This window comes from Sceloporus occidentalis, unplaced genomic scaffold, assembly GCF_023333645.1.
Source record: "Sceloporus occidentalis isolate IW3139 unplaced genomic scaffold, rSceOcc1.0.p SCAF_1, whole genome shotgun sequence".
In the NCBI taxonomy this organism is placed as follows: Eukaryota; Metazoa; Chordata; class Lepidosauria; order Squamata; family Phrynosomatidae; genus Sceloporus; species Sceloporus occidentalis.
In genome coordinates this window covers 226,272,571-226,300,226 of record NW_028316981.1, presented here as the reverse complement: position 1 = coordinate 226,300,226, position 27,656 = coordinate 226,272,571, and the positions used below count along the sequence as shown (strand labels likewise).

General features: G+C 39.3%; 1 protein-coding gene across 2 annotated transcripts in view; it reads left to right on the top strand.

Moving 5' to 3' along the window:
* CNTLN (centlein) overlaps window positions 1–27,656 on the top strand; it is a 239,596-nt gene that overhangs the window by 92,832 nt on the left and 119,108 nt on the right. For both annotated transcript variants that reach the window (XM_089489430.1, XM_089489423.1), the window contains exons 9-11: window positions 11,381–11,554; window positions 18,871–18,996; window positions 20,032–20,153. In XM_089489430.1, the coding sequence (XP_089345556.1) occupies window positions 11,381–11,554; window positions 18,871–18,996; window positions 20,032–20,153 (422 nt within the window). The remainder of the gene's footprint in view (window positions 1–11,380; window positions 11,555–18,870; window positions 18,997–20,031; window positions 20,154–27,656) is intronic.

Sequence of the window (27,656 nt, the reverse complement as noted above, 5' to 3'; positions counted from 1 at the left end):
TGCTTTTATATCCCAACTGACAAACTAGTAGGCACAATTTATAATATTTCACAGCATTGTTATGGTTGTGGGGAACATCTGTTAAGGCAGCAGCTTTCACTTCCAAGTTCCTGGCTATGGCCCGGTCCAGACAGGCCTATAGGGCGCCCTCGTCACGCTCTGCGCCCACACATGCCTCAACCCTAGCACGTGACGAGGGCATCAAAATGGCGGGACCCTGTACAGATGGGTACTGCCATTTTGACACAACAGATGCCTAGCATCCACACGTCGTGGCACCATAATGACGGCACGAGTGCGCCATTGGCGCACTGCGGCATCATTATGGCGTTGCAAAAAGAACCTGCTTTTCACAGGTTCTTTTTGCTTGGCGAGGGAGCTGCGTGGTTTGTCTGCTGCAGCTTCCTCGCAGAGCAAACCAGGGGGCCGGCAGACCGCCCTTTTTGGGCGCTCTGTACCGGGCCTATGTTGACCTTCAGCCAACATGAGAAGAACTCTGATATTAAAGTACCAGCTTTTTATGACTGAATTTAAATGGTTTTTTTAAAAATGAAAGATATAATTAAGAGTGTTCTGAAAACAAAAATGAAAACAATGAAACAAAATGCATATTATCAACTACCAATAGGGACTGATAATAAATGTGTATTTCTTTTTTCTGAAAGGCCTACCTTTGAATAAGCCACAACATGATGTTGTTAACTGTAACATAACTTTTGTCTGATAGTGGCCCTATTAATGAGACCTCCACATCACCTTGTTATCAAAATCCTTGCCCAGTTCTTGAAAACTATGCCATGGCTTTCTTGATTGAATCTATCCACCAGTAATGTGGTCATCATCATCCCTTTTTCCTGCTGATTTCCACTTAGATAAGCATTATTGTCTTTCTAATGAATCATATCTTTTCATGGTATGACCAAAGTACAACCTTCTCAGCTTGGTTGTCTTGGGTTCCAGAAAGAGTTCCTTTCTTATTTCTCCCTATCTTTTTCAGTGGTATGTCTGTCAGACTGACTCCCTCAGCCCCCTACCTTGTCTTATATTTCCCTCAGTGTGCTTCAAACATCTCTGCTGGCAAGAGGACTCCATTAAGCATTTGAGTTATGTCAGAACAAGAATAGTGTGAAAGTCCTGGAATGAGTTACTTAACAGCATTAAAACAACAACAAAAACAAATCAACATTTCAGCTAGCCTCAATGAAATTCATGTTATTTGCTATTCACAAACCACCATGGCTTGAATACTATTTCAACTCCAAGTTTGTGTGGACTCACGTAATCAGTGGGATTTACAAAAGCGTTGACTTGCTATTGAACAAGAACGCACAATCGGTGTATAAGAATAATTCATCAGTATATATATACCCACACACACACACATATAGTTCACTGTAGATACTGTACAATTTATGTGCACTCAACGTTCAAGATGTATATTTATGTACAGCTTTTCACATATGGTAGAACTTTTATGGAGCTCTTCACATGTGATAAAGTGTGCCCTCAAAGGTTTCAGGCTGTCAGCCATGTATGCCTTTCCCTATTGAATGGCATTATTTCCCATGTGAGGACATGACAGTGTACTGTATTGCTGCTGTATTTAAGCTTATTGAGTAAGAAATGGAATTAAGGAATTGTATAGATCTTGTGTAAAAAAATTTTTTTAACCCATTGCTTATACACTTACTATAGTCAATCCACACAGAAATGAATTCTAGTGTAACTGCTTGCATAGGATTTTGCTCTTTGAAAAAGTTCCACGTTCTACCTGAATCATTATTGGTATATACATATAGACCGATCAGTTGCGTGTTGTTTTGCTTTAAATTTTATCACCCTCCAAAAACACCACTTTCAAAACTGAACCACAGTTCAAAGACAAATGAGGAATATTCCTGCTGTTAGGAACTTATTTAATACATAGGGTGAAGGAGGAAAGAAAACAATAGGATTTGTGCCTTATACAGTGGGATCTTGTCACTTGTGGGTTTGACATCACGGATCGAAGCATCTGTGTATGGCAAGCCCTGCTAGTGGCCGCTTGCACATCGCACCAGCAATTGGGGACAGTGAGACTTGAGGTACTGTGTTTTTCCTTATATGCGGGAGTTCTGGAATGGATTCCCCACGGATACAAAGAGATAACTGTAACTATAACTGAAGGTAGATCTAAACAAATGAAAAAACCCAAGAAGGGATGTTTATTCAGCAATGGGAGAAACAGGGGACTCTCTTCTTAGGTTTGTTGGCTGTTTCACAGCATTGGCTTAGAATGCATCAGTATATGCCATTCTGCCCCCCAGGTTGCTCCAGGATGAATATTGTGTGAGAGGATTTTGCTGAAATTCTGTCCTCTAATGTCTTTAGTTGTTCCACTCTTTCTCCCAGGGGTCCCTTTCCTCTCACAAACCTTAGTATCAGGTGACAAAACTCAGAATCAGAATCTCCTATAGCAGTTCCTCAGGGCCAAAAAGCATTGTCCTCCAAGCATTCTGCAGAGATGGGGAAGGATTAGAGCCCAGAGTTTCTGTATAGTTTTTAATGAAGCTGGAAAGGCTTGATAACTTTTCACTGAACCCATGAAGGATGGTCTCCCTTGAGAAGCCTGAATGAGGTACACCACTAGTTTCCACTCAAGATTGAAGTAATACATTGTGTAGCTTTTCAAAAATTAAAGTGAACAAAGGGCAAATGTGTCAATTTTCACCCTGGTATAACATGTAACTCTGGCAATGTTTATCAGATGTTATGAAATTCAGTGCAGTTGTTGATGTTACAAAGTAGATCATAGAAACCAAGTTTGACATGATTGCCTCAATAATATCATTTTTAAAAAGCAATTGAACTTTTTGATGGTGAAAAGTTTTCTTTGTTTTTTGATGCAATGGAAAACTTATTCTATTTTTTAAAAAAACTCTTTAGATAAATTTATGTTTTGAATTGTTAAAAATTGGTATGATGATACCAATAAATAATATTTTTATGTGTAAGAGAGAGTGTATGTGTGTATATGTATGTATGTATAATTCTTATTTCTATGATACATAGTATTGTCAACTAGAAACATTGAAATCACATCCTTATTTTGAGATGCATTTCTGCCAGAACATGTGGTCAAATATCAGTGTTTCTGCCTGTGCAAAAGTCAATGTACATGGTCTCACCTCTCCATTTTTCTTCATATAACTTGTGATCTCCATAATCCTCATTCTGACTGTAACCCTGTTTTAGGTATGTACAGGTGTCTCTTCCCTTTCGTGCGGGATCCGTTCTGAACCCCCCCTCCCCTGTGTAAGGGAAAAAACATGCATGCTCAAGCCCTATTCAAGTGAATGGGGATTGTGCCTGCGGTGGTGCGTGCATCATTGAGTTTTCTGGTGCACAGCGCTGCATCTTCTGGTGCCACGTAAGGCGCACTGGTGTATGACGCAGGTGCACTGTATTGTGTTTACTTTTTCCTCACTCAAAGTTAAGCTATCTTTTGTATTGGCTGTGACAGTGAACCTTAAATTGAGGGTAAAAGTATTTCTGTTTTTAGTTCATGAATTGTACAACTGGTTTATTACTAGAAGAATCTGAAATGCAACTTCTGTGAAGAATTTTAGTTTCAAAAAATTAGAGAAAACTGTTTAATTATTCTTCTTTGTTTGTTTGTGAGATAGTATTACAGTAAGTAACCTCATCCATCCACATTTGTGGTTTTGACTTTTGTGGATTTGATTAATATGCTCTGTCCCTAGGAATCTCTAGGAAGTTGACCATAAGAGTTGCACTGGATGATCTAAAGATTCTTAGAGAAAACACTTCTCTAGGCATTTGTAGTTCCTGCAACATGATTCTGTGGTCAAATACTGGCAGAAGTTGACCACAGAGTCCTGCTGGAGGATCTAGACATTCCTAGAGAGATGTTCTCTCAGGTTAAACAAGTACTGTTTATTTATTTGCAGTTTTTTTTTTCAATTTCATGGTGGTCCTGTGGCCCTAACCCCAGCGAATGTAGACGGAGAAGTGTACACAACACATTCCTGATATTGAACATGCCAAATAAAAATTTAAAACCATTTTTATGAGTTTAAAAAACAAGGGGCATGCTTTTGAATTCATAATACCTTGAAATAAACAAGATTTGGTTATGCTATGTTTTTTAAAAAAGAGAAAAATCAAGAAAGACTGCTTTGCCATGCAAAGCAGAATTCTGTGACCTGTATGATAGATATATATCAAAAGTCACTTGCGTATGTGACAGAATTCTTTTACTGCAAGAGAGGAGAGGTTTGAAGTACTTTGAAAAAGTTGTAGAGGCAGAGTGGTTTTTGTTTGGTTTTTGTGTACACCAGTAGTACTCAGATTTTTTATCCTTGGGACCTTTGCATCTTGATATTCAACACAGTATATGAATAAAAATATTTTAGTGTGCATATTTTCATTCACACATTCATATATATTCATATTTTATCATTTCATTATTTATTTATTTAATTTATTTAGAGTATTTAGACCTCGCTCTTTAGCCAGAAAGGCTCTCAGAACGGCTTACAAATTTTTAATTAGACAGTTCCCTGCCTTCAGACTTACAATCTAAACAAAACAGGACACAAAAGGAACAGGGAATGGCAGTGGGGAAGGGGATGAAGATCAAGTTCAGCATTTTTTCTCTCCCTCTGGAGTCAGTGTCATGGCACATGGACTGGAGGGAGAATTCTTCTTATTTTAGGCTAGGCCCAATGGAGCTGGCTGCCCTTTTCTCTCTCTCTCTGAGGCCAGATGATGGCAGATGGTTTGGAGGGAGGGCCTTCTTCTTAATTTCATTCAAATTAGAACAGTTTTATTTCAATAAATTCAATATAAATAACTCAATGCATGTGTAAATTTTACACATAAAAAGTTTGGGATGATGATGAGGAGAGCCTCCAATTTTTGTGCCCACCTTGAACAATCCTTCAAAGTCTTGCCCCACTGTTTGAGAACCATTGGGCTACACCTTATGGGAAAGAATGGTTCTACCAGACCACTGTCAACTATTTTTAATGTTTGTTTTTAGTTCTGCAGTCTTTATTGTATTTGTGTTGAGTTATCATTATTTTTGTTATGAACTGTGAAGTTGGTTTCTCCTTATGGTGACCATAGTTATGGTTGTACAGTAGTTAAATTAACAGCAACTGCATCTTCTGCAGAACATGGCTTTCTTCAGATTATACCAGCAGTCTGTACAATTCTAAGTAGACATGGGGTATTTTTGCTCTGAAATATATTCAAACTTCCTCTTTTCCTAAGGAAGAAAATCTGGTATTCATGTCCTATTAATCTCTACCTTGGACTACTGTAACACCCATTGTCTGCAAATCAGAGATGCATCCTTGCATTTTGTTTGAAAGCTCTTCTGCATCTGTTTTGTGCAATCTGTGTGCATGCTTCAAGTGGGTGCAATAGATTAGTATCTTGTACACATACGAATAATTCAAAGTGTCTGCCTTTTCTTTTCTCTACTGCCCAATTTAAAAATTCTGCATACTACAGTGTGCCCGCGTCATACGCGGCTTTCAGCATATGGTGAAAGCTGCATGCGGCGCGCAAGGGGTGGCACATCCCATTGCGATTGATGGGGTGTGCCTGTGGCGCATTTGCGCCGCCACACTACCACATGCACGAGCCCCATTCAGTTAAATGGGGCTTGAGCATGCACAGTATTTGCTTTACATAGTTGAGTCTGGAACGGATCCCGCGCGTAAAGCAAGGGTGGACTGTATTAAAGAAAATGGCAAATCACTAGGAATAGAATGAATATGCACAATTATTTTTTCCCAGATTGTAAACTGAGTTTTCCCAACAGATGGGAAACTCTGTTGAGAGGAACGAGAGAACAGTGAGAATTGTGTGCAGTTTTCTTCTGGAATTCAGCCTTCCAAAGTCTAGTAATGGAATTGTTGCACTGAGAAAAAGGGGGCCTTTTGTAATTTTTGTTTGGTTGGTTTTTTTGTGTGTGTACAAAACACGTTTTCTGTGTAGAAAATGGGTTTTTGGCACAGGAAGTCTGCTTTCTGCAGAGAAAATAGTTTTTTCCCCACAAAATTTATTTTTCTCCACAGAATAATTCATGTGCAACACTTCAGGATGGTTGAATTTGGGGAGAGGATTGAGGATTATTCATTTTATTCCAAAGTAGGGAGAAAAGTACTTCAGTTATTTATCGTTTCATACAAGGACCAGGATCTACATGCCTACAAGGAATGAAGTCAACAGAATTGCAGGCATTCAAAACATTACAGTGTTTGGCTGATCCCAAGTCTCTAGTCATTTCTTCCTAGGGAAGCTGGGAATTTGTTGTCCCTATTTGTTGTCCTTTTGTTGGGAAATGAAGTCCTTTTTATTCTATCAGACATTTAGGAACCGGTTGCTTTATAAGAGATTTATGCTTTAGTGTGTAGCACTACTTTTATTCTCTGGTTTCAAATCATGATGATAGTTTTAGCTCTGTAGACAGTCCTAAATCTATTCTAGTGATAACTTTCACATGTTTTAGCAACATTTGTTTTTTAACTATAATTCTGTTTTTGTATAAATAAATAATGAATAGGTAATAACATATAATAAAATAGAATAAATTTAAGTTGATTTGGTCCAAATCTGAGAGTTTCAGCATAATTCTGTATGTCCCCAAATGGATGAAACTCTTAATAATAATAATAATAATAATAACAATAATAACAATAATAATTTATAATCTGGGCGGGTTACAGCAATAAAAATACACAGAGAATACAATAAAATAAGATAAGATGAAACAGAGTGACGTAAGTCACAGTAATTCACAGCTAGGCCTCATGGAGTTGGGCCTGTCTTTTTCACTCCCTCCCGGGCCTGATGATGACAGTTGGCATAGAGGAAGGGCTCTTCTTCTTGAGGCAAGAATTTAATTTTCATTAATTTTAATTTAATTCTTCTCATTAAATTTGAGAGAAGAATTGGTGGACAGAGCGATGTAAGTCACAGTAAATGGGGAGAGGAACTAGGTAGGGAAGGCCTGCTGGAAGAGATCCGTCTTAAGAGCCTTCTTAAAGGCTGTAAGAGTAGAAATGTGGCAGATCCCCTTCAGCAGGTTGTTCCAAAGGTTCGGAGCAGCAGTGACTGAGGTTAGTCTAGATTTTTTAGGCTGAAGTGGATTCTTCCCCGAGGACCTAAGTGTGCGGGAAAGACAGTACGGAAGAAGGTGTTCCCTTAAGTATTCTGGACCCAAGCCATGTAGGGCTTTAAAGGTAATCAACACCTTGTACCTTGCCCGGAAACTAATTGGCAGCCAGTGGAGGGATTTGAAAACCGGTGTTATGTGATCATTATGAGAAGTACCTGTAATTAACCTGGCTGCCATATTTTGTACAAAGTGAAGTTTCTGAACTTGGCACGAAGGTAGTCCCATGTAGAGCACATTACAGAAGTCCAATCAAGAGGTTACCAGCTCATGTACAACTGTTTCAAAGTCTCCCGCTTCCAGGAAGGGGTGCAGCTGGCATATCAGCCGAAGCTGATAACAAGCGCTCCTGACTCTCGCATCCACCTGAGCTGTCAGGTGAAGTGCCGACTCAAGGAGCACCCCCAAGCTGTGGATAGAGTATTTCAGAGGAAGTGTGACCCCACCCAAAACTGGCTGACATACCTAACTCCATACCTGGGCTCGGGTTTCCTATAAAGAGTACCTCCATCTTACCTGGATTCAACTTAAGTCGGTTTCCCTCATCCAGTCCATTACTGCCCCAAGGTAGGCATTCAGAGGACAGATGTCATCCGTAGTCACTGCATCAGTCTGAGACATAGAGAAATATATTTGGGTGTCTTCAGCGTACTGATAACATCCTGCCCCATGTCTCCAAATGATTTCGCCCAGTGGCTTCATGTAAATGTTAAACAGCATGGGAGACAATATGGCGCCCTGAGGGGACGGCAAATTTTAGCTCTCTTTTAGAAGAGCAACTATCTCCCAGCGCCACCATCTGTAATTTGCTCGAAAGGTAAGACCGGAACCACTGTAGAACAGTGCCTCTGATACCCAACTCTCTCAGGCATTCCAGAAGGATACCATGGTCTATGGTATCAAAGGCCACTGAGAGGTCCAAGAGCACCAACAGGGTCACACTTCCCCTGACAATGCCCAGACCGAGATCATCGACCAAGGCGACCATGGTAGTCTCAACTCTGTATCCTGCCCTGAATCTGGTTTGAAATGGATCCAGAAAATAGTTTTCCTCCAAGACTGCCTATATTTGATTTGCGACCCCCTCTCGATCACCTTGCACAAGAATGGCAACAATGAGACTGGCCTATAGTTATTTCTATCTCGGGGGTCCAGGGAGGGCTTTTTTAAGAGCGGTCTGACCACTGCTGCCTCAAGACAAGAAGGCAGGGTACCCTTCCTAAAGGATTATTTATTATTTTTTTCAGCATCAGCTTGATTGTATCATCCCCCTGGACAGCCAGCCAGGATGGGCCAGAGTCGAGAGGGCAAGTCGTCTTTTTTAGACTAGTACTTACCAACTCAAATTGAACCAGTCTAACAGTAATGGTGGAGGCGTTCAATGTCTCTCTCATCGCTTCTGACTTAAGTTGACATCCAAATCAGCTCTTATCCAAGAGATTTTATCTGTGAAATAATCATTAAAATCATCACAGCAAGCTATAGTTGAATCTAATAGAGGGTTCTGGGTGGGAGGCAGTTGTGTTAAATTCCTTACCACCCTGAACAGCTCAGGTGGATGAGATTTCACAGACGCGATAGATGCAGAGTAGAAAGGTTTCTTGGCTGCATCTATCGCCACTTGATAGGACCTAAGAAAAGTCCAATGAAGTTTCTTATTGGATATGAGTTGAGATTTCAGCCAGCACTTCTTAAGTCGTTGTTCAACCTGCTTCATTTGTTTAAGATCTTCAGTGTACCAAGGGTTATGTTTTTTAGCAGGTTGGAAAGGACGCTTGGGGGTGATCATGTCTATAGCTCTGGTGAGGTTGTTATTCCATAAATTAACCAGAGCTTCGACAGATTTACCGGCACTGGTAACCATAGAACCCCCTTCGAGGGCGGACCATTCTAATTGGTCCTCCACCCACGGAGGGAGGAATAGCGGCCTTCAGTCCAACCCTAACCAGGAAATGATCCATCCATGACAATGCGAAGATACTACAGTAGTTATCTCTGCCCACGGATATGCCTGTTCTGTGCAGAAGACCACATCAAGGGCATAACCTGCACAGTGCGTGGGCTCAGAGACTATCTGGGAGAGACCCATGTTTGTCATGGAACCCACAAACTCCTGAGCTGCACCAGATTAGTCAAAACAGCCTGGGTGGGGGGGGTATTGAGGTCGCCCAGGACTAACAACCTAGGCGATTCCAACACCAGCTCTGAGACTAGTTGTGTCAGTTCGGCTAGGGAATCTGTTAAGTTACGGGGTGGACGGTAGACCAACGGACTCCCGACTCTCCCTAGTCTTTAAGCTAAGGTAAATGCACTTGATGTGGTCTAATGCACGGATAGGTATCCTGGTTAAGGTGAGATGGTTTTTATGGATCATGGCTATGCCCCCCCACCCGCTTCCCCTTACCTGCTCATTGACAAAATACCTGGCTGGAAGGGCCTGAGCTCAAGTTACAGAGCTATTTGCTCCTAGCCAGGTCTCTGTGATACATGCCAGGTCAGCGTTGTGATCAAGCAGTAAGTCTTAGATGATACAGGACTTATTCTTCACTGACCTGGCATTACATAAGAACAGTGAAAAGTTCGGCAGATGGTAAGGCATGCTCTTCAGATCTTTTGGGGTAGCAGGGCGAATGGAAGGCGGGATAGATATCAGACATCTAATCATGTCTTCTTCTGTAATGACCTTTCACCCTGCTAACGCCATATCTTCCATTGCCCCGCACAACTTGAATTGCTGCTCTGTTGAAGAGATCTAACCCCTCCCCTGAAACGTAAATTGATGCATATATGTCTTGGTTGATCTCAAGATCCTCCATCCAACCAACACCACTTAGTCCCCTAAGTGACTCCTTAAGTAATGACAAAAAGTGGGGACAGATTTCAGATGAAGTTATGAAGTCTCGCCCTTGGCCTCTGCTTCAGTTGCGTCGCCAGGCAACCAGGCAGATGGAAGGAGGGGGCGGAAAGGTGCCTGGTCCAAGCCTGGCTGCTTCTGCCCTGCCGCTGCTATTGATGGAGAGCTGATGGTGAAGGGGCGGTTAATGTCCAGATTGTGATCATACCTGAGGCACCCAGGACAAACTATGAGCCTAGTAAATTAAATTCAACTAGAACTTAGTGACGGCTCAAATGCTGTGTTTGGCCTACTCAAGAGTGACAGTAAATATTGTGTTTATCCTTAGACTTACATTCTCCTTTCTTCCAGTAAAATTTATTCTTAAAAGGGTATAGTGTTGCAGCCTGACACTTGTGTTGGGTGTTTGCATTGCAATGCCAGAATTCCTTCTCTTTAGATATTCTCTCATATTAAAGAACCTTCTAGAAGCAGTATCATATTTATTTTGTGATTACTAAATGTTGATGTCAGTGATACAGTAGAAAGAAATAGATGAGGGTGGACAAGATATGATATAATAAATATATATCAGGATTTTATTATTATCCATCCTCTTAACTTGGGCTGAGGAAAGCAATGAAATTGAGTTAAGTCAATTATACAGTTATGGCTGCTCTCCCAATCATCATGAGCACTGTTCAAACCACAACAGGTATAAATATGTTAAATATACTTAGCCTTGTATGTACCGTATATACTTGACTATAAGTCAACCTCCTGCATATGTTGAGGACAGGTTTTGGGGCCAAAATTATGGATTTTGATATGATCCGTGGATAGGTCAAGGGTAAAACCTAGGAGTATATAACACAGGGTGTAAAGGATGAAGCAAAGGAAAATAATGCCAAAGAACTTATAAAATTCCACCAGGCATAACTGTGCTCACCCTAAAGGCTGGATAGATGAGAGAGTAGGGGTGGTTGGTGCTTCTTTTAGGTGCTCCAAGGTGGGATTAAGCTCTCACCTTTCAGCAGGGATTGTTCCATTTTGATAAGAATAAAAATACATTGCTTACACTGACCTGTGGATAAGTCATCCAAGGGTTTTTTTTTTGGTCAATTTTTTGGCTAAAATTTCTAGCCTTATACACAAGTATATACAATAGTTGTGACAAAATTACTTAACCAATATATATGTATTTTTGCGGGGGGGGGAAGAGGCTGTCCTCAGTCATGTAAACAATGTTACAACACTACGTTTACCTCCAACCTCTATTGGCTAATAGCTTTATATCTTTCAGGTGTTATTCTACAGTTTGCTTTTATATCATGTTATTTGACTATTTGTTCTTCTAGGAATTCCAACAGTATTCTTTATGTGAACTAGAATATCTCATAACATCACAAAAGTCTGAAATAAAGCTTTTGCAAGAAAAACTGAAAAGAGCAAATCGTAAACTAGCAGATCATAGCATTTGCAGCAGAGATTTCTTGGACTGCATCAATGCTAGGGCTGGGAAGAAATACAAGGTAGGAAAGCTTTATTGCCTTGTGTATTTGTGTCAAAATGAGGTTGGCAAAGCTTGACATTTTGCTCTGGGACTCGGATAATAACAGTTTTAATAACTGTCAATGCTACTTATAATTCTGGAAGCTTGATCGAAGAGTGTTTTTATTATCTGCCAAAGACTTGTTAAAATAACTGTTGGGAGTAGGAAGTTTTACCTTATTAAACACTGAATAAAGGGTTGTTAATTTAATGAAATTATTTAAAGGTTCAATTCTTTGTAGGATTCTTAAGATGAATATTTATTACTTGATACTATTTGTGAGGATGCCCGCTTTTTCCAAACAGATGAATTTAAGAAAGTAAGTTTGAGATTTAAAAGTTTATAATTAATGGAAATGCTGAGTTAGGAGATCTGTACAACTAATGTTATTTTATCTTAAGAATTAATTATGGAACTGGAAGTCAGTTATTTTACATTTATTTATTTTGTCCATTACAATTTTTATTTTGCTCTGCTCTAGGGGTTCAGATCTTGGTACAGTATGCCATTAATCAAAATAAAAATAGGACAAAACCAACATGTAAACATTTTAAAAATGCTATATATCTACATAATACTTTTAACTTTTGCATGAGGTAATTTTTAAGCTATGTTTGTTTTAACTCTGTTTACAAATAGCATTAAAACAGGTCACACTGATTAAAAAACAGTAAGATAATATATTAATATAATGAGTTAAAACAGATTTTAAAATTTAAAAGTTTTTCAGGCTAAATATATGAGTCTTTGGATTGAATTAATGAGGCCCAAAGGCTTTGGTGAACAACCATATTTTAACTTGGTGCCTAAATGATGTGAATGTTGCTGCCAGTTGAGCCTCCAGGGGAAGAGCATTCCACAGTTGGGGTGCCACAGCTGAGAAGGCCCTCTCCCGTGTCCCATCACAGTGTATAGATATCACTGGTGGAACACAGAGAGATTCCCCCCTCCTAGGTGGGCACATATGGGAAGAAGTGCTTTCTCAATTATCAAGGTCCCAAGCAGTTTAGGGCTTTAAATGTCATCATCAACACCTTGAATTCAGACCAGAAACATATTGGCATATTATAATTCTCTTACAACTGGAAATACATGCTGTCTATATGATATTCCAGTCAGCAATTGAGTGGCAGCATTTTGTACTAGCTGCAGCTTCTGCGTCTTCTTGAAGAGCAGCCCTACATAGATCTCATTCCAACAGTCTAATTGGGAGGACACCAGTGCATGGATAACTGTGGCAAGGTTATCTCTGTCCAGGAGATGCCATAGCTGGTGCACAAGTTGAAAGTGGCTCCCAGTAATCCAAGCCACACAGTCCACTTTGGCCTCCAGTGACGGGTCTAGGAGCACTCCCAAGCTATGTACCTTCAGGAGGAGTGCAACCCATCCAGAACAATCTATTTCCCCAGCTCTCAAACCTGAGAACAGTGAGTCCACAGAGGTGATGCCTTATCAGGATTGAGCTTCATTGTACGTCATCCAGCCCATTAGAGCATCCAGGCACTGTTCCAGCACCTGCACAGCCCCAGCTGACTCCAATGACAAGAAGAAATAGAGCAGAGTGTTATCACCATACTGATGACACTCTAACATCTGCCACCACCATCACAACAATTACAATTTCCACATACCAATAAAATAGGATTTTTCACTGGAAGATGCTCCTATTTTAGAAAATGCCCAATGAAAGGCAGAGTCTTGATTGTGGAACAGACAGCTTGAGAGGACACTAATTTTTATGTGTGTTCCTTTATCATGACAAGCCATTGATCCACAGGAGAGAGCAATGTGTTAATACATACTCTTCTATCATTCCCACTTGCAACAAACACAGCTAAACAAACTACAAAGCTTTGTTCCCTGGTTGCCTATTGTGTCATTTAGCAGTGGGCATCCTCTTTTTTCTTGTCCTTCCCAACAAACCAGAGAAATAACACTGGATTTATTTTTGGCTTCTGCTCCTTTATGAGGAGGTAACAAACTAGAAAAATGAAGCTACCAGATGATGTGATAAACCAAACTCAGAGCAAAGCTTCATTGTTTCTTAAGCTACTCCTGCTGCTAGCAGCTACAGTTGAGTAGCCTGCACTAGCATTTTGCTCATCCATGACAAGCCAGGTTTCCTGTGGATCCCCGGCTTGTCATATAATGTAAATGTATCTGGTTCTTTCAGTTTGTAACATGAATGATATTGGTAACAAAGCTCCTTTGTTCCATCATATTAATCACTGGAAGGTTTTTTAAAGACACTGTATGAAATTTTCAGGGGATTATAGAGTAAAACTATTCTCTTGATTTGCATTTTGAAGCAAGTAAGAAGTCATAATTCATTGCAAGATGAATATGGAATGTATGGTCCACTCTTTTGTATGCTGCTCTCTGACATTAAAAACAGGCATTCATTATGTCATTTTTTAGGAAGAGCAACTAGTGAACAGTATCTACTATGTTCACTTGACTTTGATAGAACTTGACTTTGCACATAGGACATGGATTTACAAAACTTAAAATGCACAGAAATAAATCCTTGGGCAAGTCACATGCTCTCAACCTCAGGGGGAAAACAATGTCAAACCCCTTCTGAACAAATCTTGCCAAGAAAATGCCATGATAAGGTCACCACAAACTGGAAACAACTTGAAGGCACACAACAACAACAACAAAACTCAGTTCATAAAAATTGAGGGTTCCTTCCTTGTCTTGACCACTAAAAGAAAGTGATATATTCTGTAATCCTAAATGGTCACAACTGAAGCTGAGTCTTTCTGAAGATACTTAGGGATTGAACTATAAAAGTGTGTCTGTTTCAAAATCTCTGGGTTTTATGCCCAAATAAGGCCTGTTACAGACTGCCAAAATAAAGCTGCTTCGGGTCCCTTTGGAGGTATGCTATTTAAATGATGCATGGGTCCTAAGAGTCTGGAGGTCACACCAAAGCCACACTCCATTCCTAAGCACCGGAGTGCAGCTTTTGGTGCAGCTTCTGGATACTTAGGATGCATGCATCATTTAAATAGCATACCTCCAAAGAGACTCGAAGCAGCTTTATTTTGGCAGTCTGTAACAGGCCTAAGTGTGGTTTAAGGAGCTCTTTATATGCTGCTAGAGCAAAATGGAAACTACATGCTTTTGGTTGTTTCCATGCTGCTGTGATAATATTTGGAAGATTAAAATGTTGCAGGCATGATACAGGCACAACCAGTCATGTGATCCTTTATATGGGGCCAGGAAGATGATGGGATTGGAATCATGGCAGTGGAAAAATCATTGTTGCTGAACATTCCTACCAAGATCCGGACTTCCAGTCAAATTGGAATTTGGTCAAACATGCTCTAAGTTGACTCAGAATTAGTCACCAATTACAAATGTTTGAGAACTCAGAGGAGGAAGGAAAAAGGAGAAGAAATGTTCACCCTGACTTATATTTTTGACATTAAAAAATGACTCAGTATTGCTTTCAGTAAGTGTAAAATCGAATTTTTAGTCTTGGATACCAATGGCTGCTCTGACAGAACTAAATAAACAACCCAAAATGGTAGTTTAAGGCTTTGTGTAGCCAGGTCTAGTCTCGCTCTTCAATAATCAGGGAAAAGATTCCATGTGGTCTGTGAAGGTCTGACCAGAAATTGTCACCTAAAGCTTGGATTAAAAGTAGATTCAGTGTAAGAAGCTATACTGCTGGAATAGGCTAAATGGTGAATGATGAAAATTCTGGGTTTGAAATAGGGACAGGGAGGAATTCAGAGCAGGAGCAAGCACACATTGGTTTCTGTTTTAAACCTCTGAAACTGGTGACAGCCAAAGTGGTAGTCCTCTCAACACTTTTATTCCTAGAGTGCCCTGGGTGTACTTTCATTCCAAAGCAATATGCAGGAAAATGGCAGTCCCATTAGCACTGTCTTTTGAGGGATGACTTTCTCCTACAGTACCCAAGAATGACATTACATCCAGATATTCTCAGGCAGAGGGTGGCAGCTGTGAGGAGGCAGTCTTTCAAAAGATGCTTGCTGCTGTCTATTTCAAAAATTAGAAGGGGGGGGGGGAAGATATATATATATATACACACACACACAGAGAGAGAGAGAGAGAGAGAGAGAGAGAGACTGCTGTTACAAATTTAAGCTCCTGTGAAAATGGCTGAAATGTGGTGAAATTTTTGGGAAAAAGTGATATTAGAAATAGAAAATGTTATGAATATAAAAATTAATAGAAGACCAAGTATAGTTTTGTTATCATTATATAACTTAGAGAAATGGAAAAAAGAAGAAAAAGATTTGGTAACAAATTTGCTTACAGGAGCGAAATTAATTATAGCAAGGTGTTGGAAGATGAAAATAAATGTATAAGTGGAGGGTTGGTATTAAAGAGGTATGGAAATAGCGATTAATGATAAATTGGCATGTAAATTGAAAGTAAAAAAGGACTATGGAAAAGAAACGATTTTGAGATTTGGAAAGAATTTATTGAGAAAGCATTGAGAAAAGAAGATGGATTACCTCCACGGGAAGAACTGAAATTCTAGATGGAATATAAGGACGAAAATGGCTCAGGGGAAGAGGAACACTGAGGTGAAATATAAAATAATTTGTTAAAATGTAATAGAATGTAGGAATATATTTATATATAGAAATAGGATATGTATTGTATATATTAAGAATATTAATTTAAAAAAAATTTAAAGAAAAGAAAAGAAAATGGCTGAATGGTTCCAGTGGGGTGGAAAATTAGACCAGTTTTCTTGTTTCATCCTCAAATTGTACTAATGTATGAAAAAGCCATAGACTGTAGAGTAAGAAAATTTACTTTCCCCACTGTTATACAAGCAGAGACTTTCTGCTAATGGTTATGCAACAGTGAGGTAAAAACATGACTTCCTGTCTACATTCTGTTCCAGGAAAACGTTGTGTAGTACAGTGGGCCTTTGGTATCCACAGGTGACCTATTCTGGAACACCCCCCCCCCCCCCCATGGATACCAAAATCCGTGGATGCTCAAGTCCCATTATCCTTAATGATGGTGCGGCCACACCACTATTAGGAAGGAAGGAAGGGGGCAAGGCACTTTTGTCCCATTCTCCCTAAGTGCCTCGCCCCCTTCCTTCCTTCCTTCCTTCCTTCCTTCCTTCCTTCCTTGCTTCCTTCCAATCTTCTGACTTTGAGAGCGGAGTCCCAGTTCTGGCCCCAGCTCTCTAGGAACCTGTTGGCTGGAGGGAGTTGGTGCCAGAGCCGGGGCTTGAGTCTCAAAGCCCAGAGGCTAGATCCTGGGTGCTTGGTCTGGGGACAGGGGCTCCAATATTCAAGCCTCGGCCCCGGACCTGGCTAACTGGGTGGCAGACTCTGCCCCAAAGCCAAGCCAGACCAGAAGATATGAAGGAAGGAAGTGAGGGAGGGAGGAGGAGAGGGTGAGGGACTTTAGTCCCCAATGACGATTGTGTGTGCACCACCATTGGAGACAATGAGGGCTTGCCATCTACGGATGCTCAAATCTGCGGATAAGGAAGGTCCACTGTACAAGTGTGCCACAACTAATTGATCCTATTGCAGTAAATCATAGAATCAGGCTATTACCTTTTCTGTTTTGGGTCTTCACTTTTGAAACTGAAACCACAATTTAGTATTGACTTAGATGCATTAATTTTTTTTCCTGTTGAAGGCTTTGTAAATGTACTTGTTCAAAACTCTCCACATACCCACTATCCTAATCAACTAGTTCATCTTTACTTGCAGCTGATCTACACTAGAATACATTTTATAATCCACAATATACCAGCAATGTACACAGCACTTACAGCTATTATTATAATAGTCTTTATAATGCTGCAAGCATAAAAATGTTTTTGAAGATTTATATAGTATGGCAGTGCATAAACATTATGAAATATGTTCTGCTAGAACAATTAATCTGAGATTATCTATGGTCAGATGCATGGTTCTATAGTCATATGCATGGTTCTAATTTAGAATACAAAATTACTTTAGTACTCAAAAGGAATACTGAGAAATCTAGTGATAGATTTCTTCTACTGTAAATAATAATAACAATAATAATCTTCCTGTAGTTATCATCATGAAATAATATTTTAAAAGAAATAATATTTTTGACTCTGTTATTCAAAGAAAAGTTCAACCAGGATATTTATTTCCCACTTTTGTAAACAAAAATGAAAAGCAAGGCTTGTACTGTAATCTTTCCTCATGTCCTTCTTAAAAGTTGAGCTGCTGTACATGTTGTTGTTCGTGTGCCTTCAAATGTTTCCCAACTTATGTCGACCCTATCATGAGTTTTCTTGGCAAGATTTTTCAGAGGAGGTTTTCAATTGTCTTCCTCTGAGGCTGAGAGTGTGTGACTTACCCAAAGTCACCCAGTGGGTTTCATGGCTGAGCTGGGAATCAAACCCTGGTCTCCAGAGTCATATTCCAACACTCCAACCACTACACCATGCTGGCTCTCAACATGCTATAAATATGAGTATACAATTGCTCTTTATTTTAAAAAGTAAAAAAAAAATAAATCTGAGAAATGGGGCAAAAAATACTTGTATATATATCACACAGTTAAAGTATTAATAGCATTGTAATGATATTGAGATGTTGCTCACTGCTCCAGCCAAAGCTATTTGGAAATTCAATAAAACTAATCTGGATATTTCATTTCTTTTCTTTTACATAAGGGCATATGACATCATACAAGCAAAAAGGTTGGCTGGTTTAAGTGCTAGTTTCGTACATACTTTCTCCAGATTGCTATATGAAGCTGCAGATAATATAAACACACGTTCTTGTCTCTAGTTAGGCATATTATAGTTAATGACCATATGGTCATTATGGTATAAGATCTACTGTCTGTTGTATTTATATTCCTCAAGCATATTGTTCCTTCAACTTCACAGTGTGTTAAACTATTTCAAAGGGAAAAAATCCTTTCCCTCTTGTTTCTGGTTGTCCTATCAAGTGTAACCTTGGACCCTTATAGAGCAATTAGATCAGCCTCTATCCCCTCCTTTGTAATGAGGTTTCTTGCATTTCTGAGTCTATAACCCTTTAGTCTTCCCTAATGGGACATCATTATTCTGAAAGAAACAATGTAAATGTAAATGAATATTCTCATTAACGAGTCACAGAGAAACCTTTAGTGGTAGCGCTGTGGTAATTCTGCTTGTTATTTCTCTGGTATTCCATGCAGGATTTTTTTTTATAATTCATTATTAGTATTCAAAATTACTTGTTCTTTAATTTTGCATGTCTTTCATAATCCAGTGTTCCAACCAGTTCAACCATGTCCTTGTTTTATTCCCAGGAACCACCTGTGAAACGTTCAAGGTCTCTGTCCCCAAAGAGCTTTTTGAAAGAGTCGGAGGAACTAAGGAAGCTTAAAATAGCTGAAAGAAAGATTGAAAACTTAGAAAAGACTCTGCAGCTAAAGGTAAAAATTAAACAACAAACCAAGCAACTTTTAAAGGTTTCAGTTAGCATAGACTGAGTTAAATAAGAACCACACAGGCATTTTAAAAAACCCAACATACATAGCAACAGGCCAGAGAGTGCATAACCTGTGATCCTTAAGCGGTATACACTCTTGATCTGTAACATGTGATGCTGTCCTGTCTGTAGTAGGATAAAGTCATAACAAACTTTGAGCCAATATTTAAAAGTATCCCTGTAATTTTTTTAAAAAAGCAATCGCTGCTTTTGTTACACACAAAAGGTGATAGATCTAAAAATGTTTATATAGGGGTTTTTTTAACACAGAGACATTGTTTTTGACACACCAAACTTGTTCTGAAGTGGTATGGGTTCAGTCCCAGAAGACATAGCAATAGCCATATACCAGCGATCATCACATTATGTATATTAAGAGAAAAGATGTACAAAATATACCTGTAAGAAAATAAACTATATTGTGTAGTATGTGTGTCCTTCTTACATTTCTACATGTAGTGAAAAGGTCTTGTGATTGCAAAGAATTTTTTCCAGTTTTACGATAAATTCTTGGGACTCCTCAACAGGAACAGGAACTTGGCATAGGTATTTTGGGAACATTCTGTGTCTATTAATTTTTTTTAAAAAAATGACCAAGAGAACATCCTGCCTCCAGTGTCATGTTGCATAATACATTTCTAAAATATAGTTTTTTAAAATTGTTTGCCATGCATATTCACTGGCATATTCAGATCCAAGAAATGTAAATCCAAAGCCCTGATAAACATGCAGAACCAGTTGTTCATTTCTCTGGATCCTGGCCAATATGTAATCTCTCACATTTTTATGATGAATATAGAATTGGTTTTATAAGTCTAGTCAACCATGCCTGTAAAGTCTTTTCAGTTACAATTTAAGTGTAACAAACTGCATGTTGATGGCTGATGATAAATACAAAACTTAACCATAGCATACTGTCATTGTAAATTCTTAAATTCTACTCCATTTTCCATTATCTTATCACCTTGGTGTTATGCAGATCCAAGAAAATGATGAGCTGAGACATGCCCATGAAAAGCGCAAAAAAAGGCTGCAGATGTTACAGACCAACTACAGAGCAGTAAAAAAGCAATTAAAGCAATGGGAGGAAGGCTATAGCAAGTAAGTTACATAGCTCATTAAAACCATTATATGTATTAAACCTGAATGCAACTTTTGTTGCTTAGGTGTTCTGAAATGAAAGTTGGCTAAAGTGAAATAAGGTGATCATTTCTTGAAACTCTGGCTTTCTTATGGCGGAAGATAAAAGATGATGCAGACTCCTATTGAAGAAACGTAATTATAATGTAAACAGTGACACAAATGGATATTCCATTTAGGTTTATATTCTGTTTTAAAGAAGTGACAGATGTTATTAATTGGTTGTTTCTGCTGATTACTATTATTGTGAATGGTGACTGTGCTTGTGGTATATCAAAGATTATATATTTTGTGCCCATTCATTCCCCTCATTTATATTTTCCCCTCATCTCCACTCTAAAGGCACGAGATCCCATCTGACTTTGGAAGCGAAGTAGGTTCAGCTCTGGTTAATATTTGGATAGTAGACTGCCAAGGAATACCAGATGCTGTAGCCTGTATTTTAGAGGAAGGAACTGGCAAAGCCACCTCTGAGTATTCCTTTCCTAAGAAAACCTTATGAAAATTCTTCGGATCACCATAAGTTGAAAGGTGACTTGAAGGCAGACACACACACACACACACACACACACACACATATGAAAAAAGAAGAGGTGAGGCAGAATGGGAAACAGGTGTGAGCCAAAGTCTTAAGAGATGTCCAAATTTTTCCTTCATTGTGTTTTTTTGAAATCTTTCATTTGTCAGATTATTTATTTTGTCTCTATAAAGACCTTCATAATGAAGTGGTTCATATTTTGTGACACATTACAATGGGACCTTGGTATCCACTGGGGTTTGGTTTCAGGACTCCCTGTAGATACAAAATCTATGGATGAACAAGTCCCATATACACAATGGCATAGTAAAATGATGCCTCTTGCATTAAATGGCAAAATCAAAGTTTGCTTTTTGGATTTTAAAAAATAATTTGAATCTGTGGATGGCTGAATCTGTGGATGCAGAATTTGTGGATATTGAGGGCCAACTGTATAATGTGATGCATCATTATGCAATGATCAGTATAAATTTACAGTCAGCTCTCTGTATCCATGGATTCAGCGTTCATGGATTCAACAATTCATGGCAACAGACACCATTTTACTACACCACTGCATATAATGGGATGTGAGCATCCACAGATTTGCTATCCACCAAACAGTGATATCATTATTGGCCAACCAAAATGCACAATGTTCTTGTTGCGAGCTTTCACAACTCCACTGGCTTCTTCATCAGGCAAGATGTTACATACCAAGCAGGAGAAAAATTAGAGATCCTAGTAAGATGCCTACATTTTGTCATTTCTGTCTTAGTTAAGGTGGTATTGGGAGGGTATCTTTAGCAGGCTGGCCCCTCCTCCTCCAACCATGCTGCAGTTGTACAAAGTCCAATTTAAAGTCCATTTACAGATCAGCAAGGACTCCCCTTTTGCAATCCAATATGCCTCCATTACTGTGAGGCCACAGCCCTCTTTGTAGGCAGAGGGCAATGGATTCCTCAAAAAGTCTCCATGTGTTTGCATCAAGAACATTTTGGTAGGTGTTGAGGTAAAGCATGCCAATCCGGTCAAAATTTGAGGGGGGGGGGGAGTGTTACCTTGGTTGAAGGTCTCAGTCCGCTGGCTCACTCATCAGGGCTACCCTATTGCAGCTACAATGTGGTATCCCACAATCCAGAAAACATGCAGGGGTAGCTGTGTTGGCCATTTAATAAATTCAAACTAAAAACCATCAAACAGTGATACCTTTATTGGACAACCGAAATGTACAATATACTTGTTGCAAGCTTTTGAAGCTCCACTTAGCTCCACTAAGTAAACAGGATTTAAGTTAGATGAGCTGTAACTAACAAGTCATATTTATTACAGTGAGTCTGTTTTGGGTGGAATTAATATTGGATTTAGACCTTGGAATTTGCAATGAAACTGTTTTTCATATCAGCACAAGTTATTGACTCTATGACTGATGGACAAACAATTTGTGTTTTAAACTGTGAACAATCTGAGTTGCTTAAAATTCCATAAATATATTTTGTGTTTTTTAAAAATTAATCTGGGATTCTAAGTGGGGACCACAAATCATCTTAGTTCCTTCCGCATTTGCTATCCTGAGTTTGCATGTTTTTGGGTCACAAAATAATGCCGATAATACATTTGAAGATGATTATTCCTGAACATTATTGCTTGTGATATCCTAAAATTGCTACTGACCAATCAATTACAATAGTTAATAGGAGAATCTAAGGCTTAGGTTCAGTGCCTGATTTCAGTGCCTGAAATCTTCTGTTACCAAGACAAGGAGACATCTCTGCTAGATTTCATGTGAGCTGCTGTTACTCAGAACAGAAAATACTGGTTAGATGGGTCTCTGGCCTTACATTCAGCATGGTCTTCCTTGCACTTTATTTCCACTATTTAATTTATGGTTCAACAAACCCCACAGCTAGGTCATCCTAACGAACTGCATTATCATTCTGAACTGAAAGTTAGGTTTGTGCATGGCAGTTAATTTTCACTGATCGCATTGCTAATTACACATCAAGATTTATCCATGCTTATAAAGGATAGGAATGAAGGTGACCAAATTACAATCCTGGGAAATATAGATTTAGCAACAGCAAAGGAAAACAACAGTAAAACTAATTGATATTCTTCTGCTACTTTGAACAGGTTTTTAGGAATAACTCTGAATCAAGGCCTCGTATTGATTTCTGCAGGGGGCCTTTGCTGGTTTTTTATTCCCTGTAGATGGAAGCTGTGTGCCTGGGTTTATTAAAGAGAGGAAATGACTGTCTTTTTTTGCTTCCATTGTTTTTTTCTCCACCCCAACACACAGAATGGGGAGCCTTTTGATGATGGTGCTGTGGATTATAGGTGTGTTGAAGTGGTAGTAAAAAAAGTACACCTACTTTTTATTTCTGGTTTTTATATGCAGTTACTCTGAGTCTTTTGGGTACATTTACACAATTTAATAAAAAGACATTTTCTTTGAGCCATTTATGATGAAATTGCAGAATCACAACTGCGATCTAAATTGCTCAGTGAACTTAGCCAATTGGTAGGAAGGTTTCTCTCCCTAGAAAGACAAAATCTTCAATATTATTTGGTATGTTGGTATAATATCATTTGGTATGTTGATTGAATATGGCTCTTCCACAGGATAAATGAATTAGGGGCAAAACAGATCTCCCCAAAAGGCTGGCTCTGCATCACCCCTTTGAGTGCTGGATCGGGGCTGTGTCACCCACGGTGCAGCCCTGATCCAGCATTTTCCGACCCCAAAATGAGCAGAGTGAAAAAAGGGTGCCCTTTCTGCTTCAGTGGCGACTCTTCCACATTTCTGTAGCGCAGCACATAAACATCACGTAGCAGAAACATCGTGATGCTGCCTGCTATATGGTCAGTGGGGCAGCATGACACTGGCTTGACGTCAGGACATGTGCCATGCAGACACCATGCCCCACACCACCTCGAAGCCAACATTTCTTGCTGGTCTGTTTTCCCCTAAATTGCATAGAAACCCTGGGTGAAACTTTATAGGATTTTTTAAACCTGTGATTTATTTACCAGGTCTAGTTTGCTTTCAGGACAATGCACCTCCCCAATCCACTAGTCTCTGTCAGAATTGCTAATGGGTAATTATAGGGCTGTGATAAGCAAACAATTCCTTACTTTATCTCCATGTTGCTTTTACAAATGATGAAAATATGTTGCTTGGAAAATGTATGACACCTCTGCAACCAATGCATCTCCATGGAGAATAGTGCTTGCATCTTCTGTAATATGGAATTGATCATTAGGGAAGACTTAACAAGATATTGTACAGAGCAAAAATTTGTTTAGAATGTGGATCCGTAGACTTCAAAAAGTACTTTCATGGCTACATTGATCTCTTTTCTGTAGAGATGTGAGATAGCTTTGGAGAGCTTTCTCACTTACAGTAGGTCAGACTTATGTGTAGCACTTTCAGTATTTCCTGTGCCTAAGAGACTTCCTCAACCATAGTACTGAAAAGAAACTATAACTTGCTAGGACTTCCATGATGGCAATAGAATACTCAGAGTTCATTAAATTAAGCTGAACACCTGTAATTAAACTATAAAAAGGAAGTTAGGCGATCTTTTATATCCTTGGGAATTCAGTTTCAGAGAAGCTCCTTTACGACTTAATTACACATTGTCACCTTAGATACATATTTTACAAACTGGTCCATTCATAGATTATCCTTCCCACTTCTTTCTAAGACACAGAAAATCCCTTCTAGATAGCAGCAACAGAGCAATTGAATATTCCTTGAATTTGCCATGTGCTTTTACAGACATTTCACAGAATAGTTTAGTAAGATAAACTTAATTACATTGCCTCAACTGGAACTAGACATTTCAAAAATGATTCTATGTCCTATTGCTTACACAAACTAGATAGGTATTTCTGTGTTCACTCAATTATTTTAGTGTCTCATCACTTAAATAAGGGCCATTGCACATATGCATGCCTAAAAGCTGTTGTATAGCCTTCTTTCATAATTATCTTAGATAACATTATTTTTAAAAAGAGTTCTACTACAGAACCTACCAACAATTGCTATTAAAGGCTGTTAATTGTATGTATTACAATTACTGGGTTATTCTTATCTAGTGTTGCCCTTATATCTCATCATATTCTGTGAGGCTGTTCAGATGGAACATTAATTAGAGGGATGGTCTCCTGATGTCTGCTGCTTATTTGCCTTTTTTCTGTCTACATTGTGTGAGCCCAGGTTCAGACTTCCCCAGATATGAGACTGGAAACAGAAATGAAACAAGTGATAATGTCATTGGCAACATTCCCTCTAGAACAGTGGTTCTCAACCTTCCCAAAGCTCTGGCCCTTTAATACAGTTCCTTATGTTGTAGTGACCCCCAACCATATAAGTGGTGGTGTCTTGGTTCCTAAAACCATTGGAAATATGTGTTTTCCAATGGTCTTAGGTGACCCATGTGAAAAGATTGTTCGACCCCCAAAGGGGTCACGACCCAGAGCTTGAGAACTGCTGCTCTAGAGAGTAAATCTTGATCACAAAAATTTTTGTCTTATTTTTGTTTTGAAACATGTTTAGGATTTGCAATTCTTAATTTCTACCAAGTACAGTTGATCTAAACTTCCCAAATAGAAAAACAACCTCTAATATTAAGAAGAGCAAGGTAATGTTTGAGATCTGTCTAATTTTAGGGCTGGGGCAGGTTTTTGGTTGAAATCCAGTGGCTTTTCCAAGGCCACCCAGGTTTCATAGCTGAGGAAAAAAATTGACTACTTTGCCATATCAGCCAGTTTAACATCATGAGTAAAAGAAGTATGTTTCATAACTCCAATGTCATGGATCTTTTCACAGAAAGTTGCAGTTGTATTCATTATGATGGCAAACTGCTACATCACAACTATATTATGACTACTACCTTATGTCAAAACTAATAAAATGAATTTTAATTGGAGTAAATATAATGTACTACATTTGGGCACCTGTGCCTCAAAGTCACCATTATACTGGACAGGTAGTTGTGTGTAAAGGATGGCCAATTTCCCTGATTAATTCTTAAACGAAAATATATCTAGACAGAGATGTAAAAAAGAAAACAGTGTGCATTTATTGTATAACAAGCAAGTTAAACATCTAGCAATTTTATGTCTCCAGTACATCTTAGGCCTTGTCTGCATTGGCCAGGATGCTCTGGGGGCAGCCCTGAGTATCCTGGCCCCGTGGCTGCCCTGACTTGCCTGCCATTACCTGGCCCTCCATTATCATGCTGCAGTGAATGTCTAATTGGGCGTCCCGCTAGGCCATCCTGCATGTCCGCTGCTGCCATGAGTTGCTCACTTCTGAGGTTAGAATGGGGCACTGAGAAAGTGCTTGATCTGCAGTTGTGACAGATGGCCCAGGCAGCCCAGTGGGACACTCGTGAAGACAGCTGTGGTGGCTCAGGACAGAGGGCTCTGGATGTTCCTGGAAAGAATGGGTAACATTTTAAAATGTGTTTTAAGGCTGTTTTATCCCAGTTCCTGTTCAGAACGTGCTAGACATCATCCAGACTGCTCACACTAGAACTAGGATTTGGGAAGTGCATTGTCTGAACAGGACAAGGGCAGAATAGAGGGGAAATTACCCCATTTGCCCATGCAGACAAGGCCTTAGTTAAAACAAAGTAGCACTTTTCTTTGAATTCTTTCCACAATCTCAGCTCCCATCAAACCAGTTCTGACATCTTATCCATTCCTAGCCCTAACCATTTCTCTGTTCCCAGCTGACCAGTTCTTTATTCCTAAATAATTCCATGCACCATTTCAAGGAAAACCTCTGGTTTTATGTTCTTTACCCAGTCATCCCCCCTCCCCCCAGCTTTACTCAGGCCTGCTTAGCTCCTCTCTTCATGTTGGTGAGCATATTTAGTCTGAAGATGAGAAGCATGAAAAGCAATATGGTAGCCCTCCTCAGTATCTAAAGAGTTGTCATGTGGAAGTTGGAGCAAGTTTCTTTTCTGCTGCTCTGTGCATTCAAATTATAAGAAAGGAGATTCTAAGTATTCTTCATGGTGAGACAGTAGGATAATTCTTCATGGTGAGACAGTAGAATACAATCCCTTGAACAGTGGTGCACCCTCCTTCATTAGAAGTTTCTAAACAGCAAAAGGCTCACATCTTCATGGTTCTTTAGCACAGATTCCTGCACTGGCCAAGGTTCATCAGATGGCCCTTGGGAGTCCCTCCCAGCTCTATGATTTGATGAAGACTTCGGAAGTGCATGAGCCTAGCAATGGGCTTGTGGCTAGGTTTAGTCATCTGAAATCAGCATTTGTGTGGGGGTGGGGGTCTGAAGCCACTCTAATTATAAAGCCTTGACAGTCTGGAAAAAAAATCTACGCACATTTTGGCTCATACAGGAGACTGTTCATTGTTTCTCAAATATAGTGCCTCTGAATGAGCTCTGACTGGATGTGAGTCCACTTGATAGTCCCTTCATTTTCCTGAGGAGTTTGCATGAACATGTTTGAGTCAGCCCATAATGATTGGCTGTGAAAAGATGCATGCATTCTCAGCCACACATTCAAGAGGCAACTACAGATGTGAACTTTTTTTGAAGTTCCTTATATGCCATATGGGGCAGTAATTAATACATCAGTTTCAATAATGACGGCTGTTAAGTTAATTATTATAATGTTATGGTTGGTGTAAGTGCTACTCAGAGTGGTGGTCTGTGGACTGTGGAAGGTTTCTGAAGGACAAAGAGAAACAGTTCTATTCAATGGGTAATATTACTGGGAAAACAACATTGCTCGTCTCCCACATCAAATAGCTTATGAAGCAGTGGTATACATTATGAGGTATAGTGTGGGAAAATAACCTGCTACTACTGCTTAAAAATCTGTTTCTTTACTGATGACTGAAAACTCAAAATATCTGCTATGTGTAGAAATATATACAGGTTGTGTACCTCTTATCCAGAATTCCAA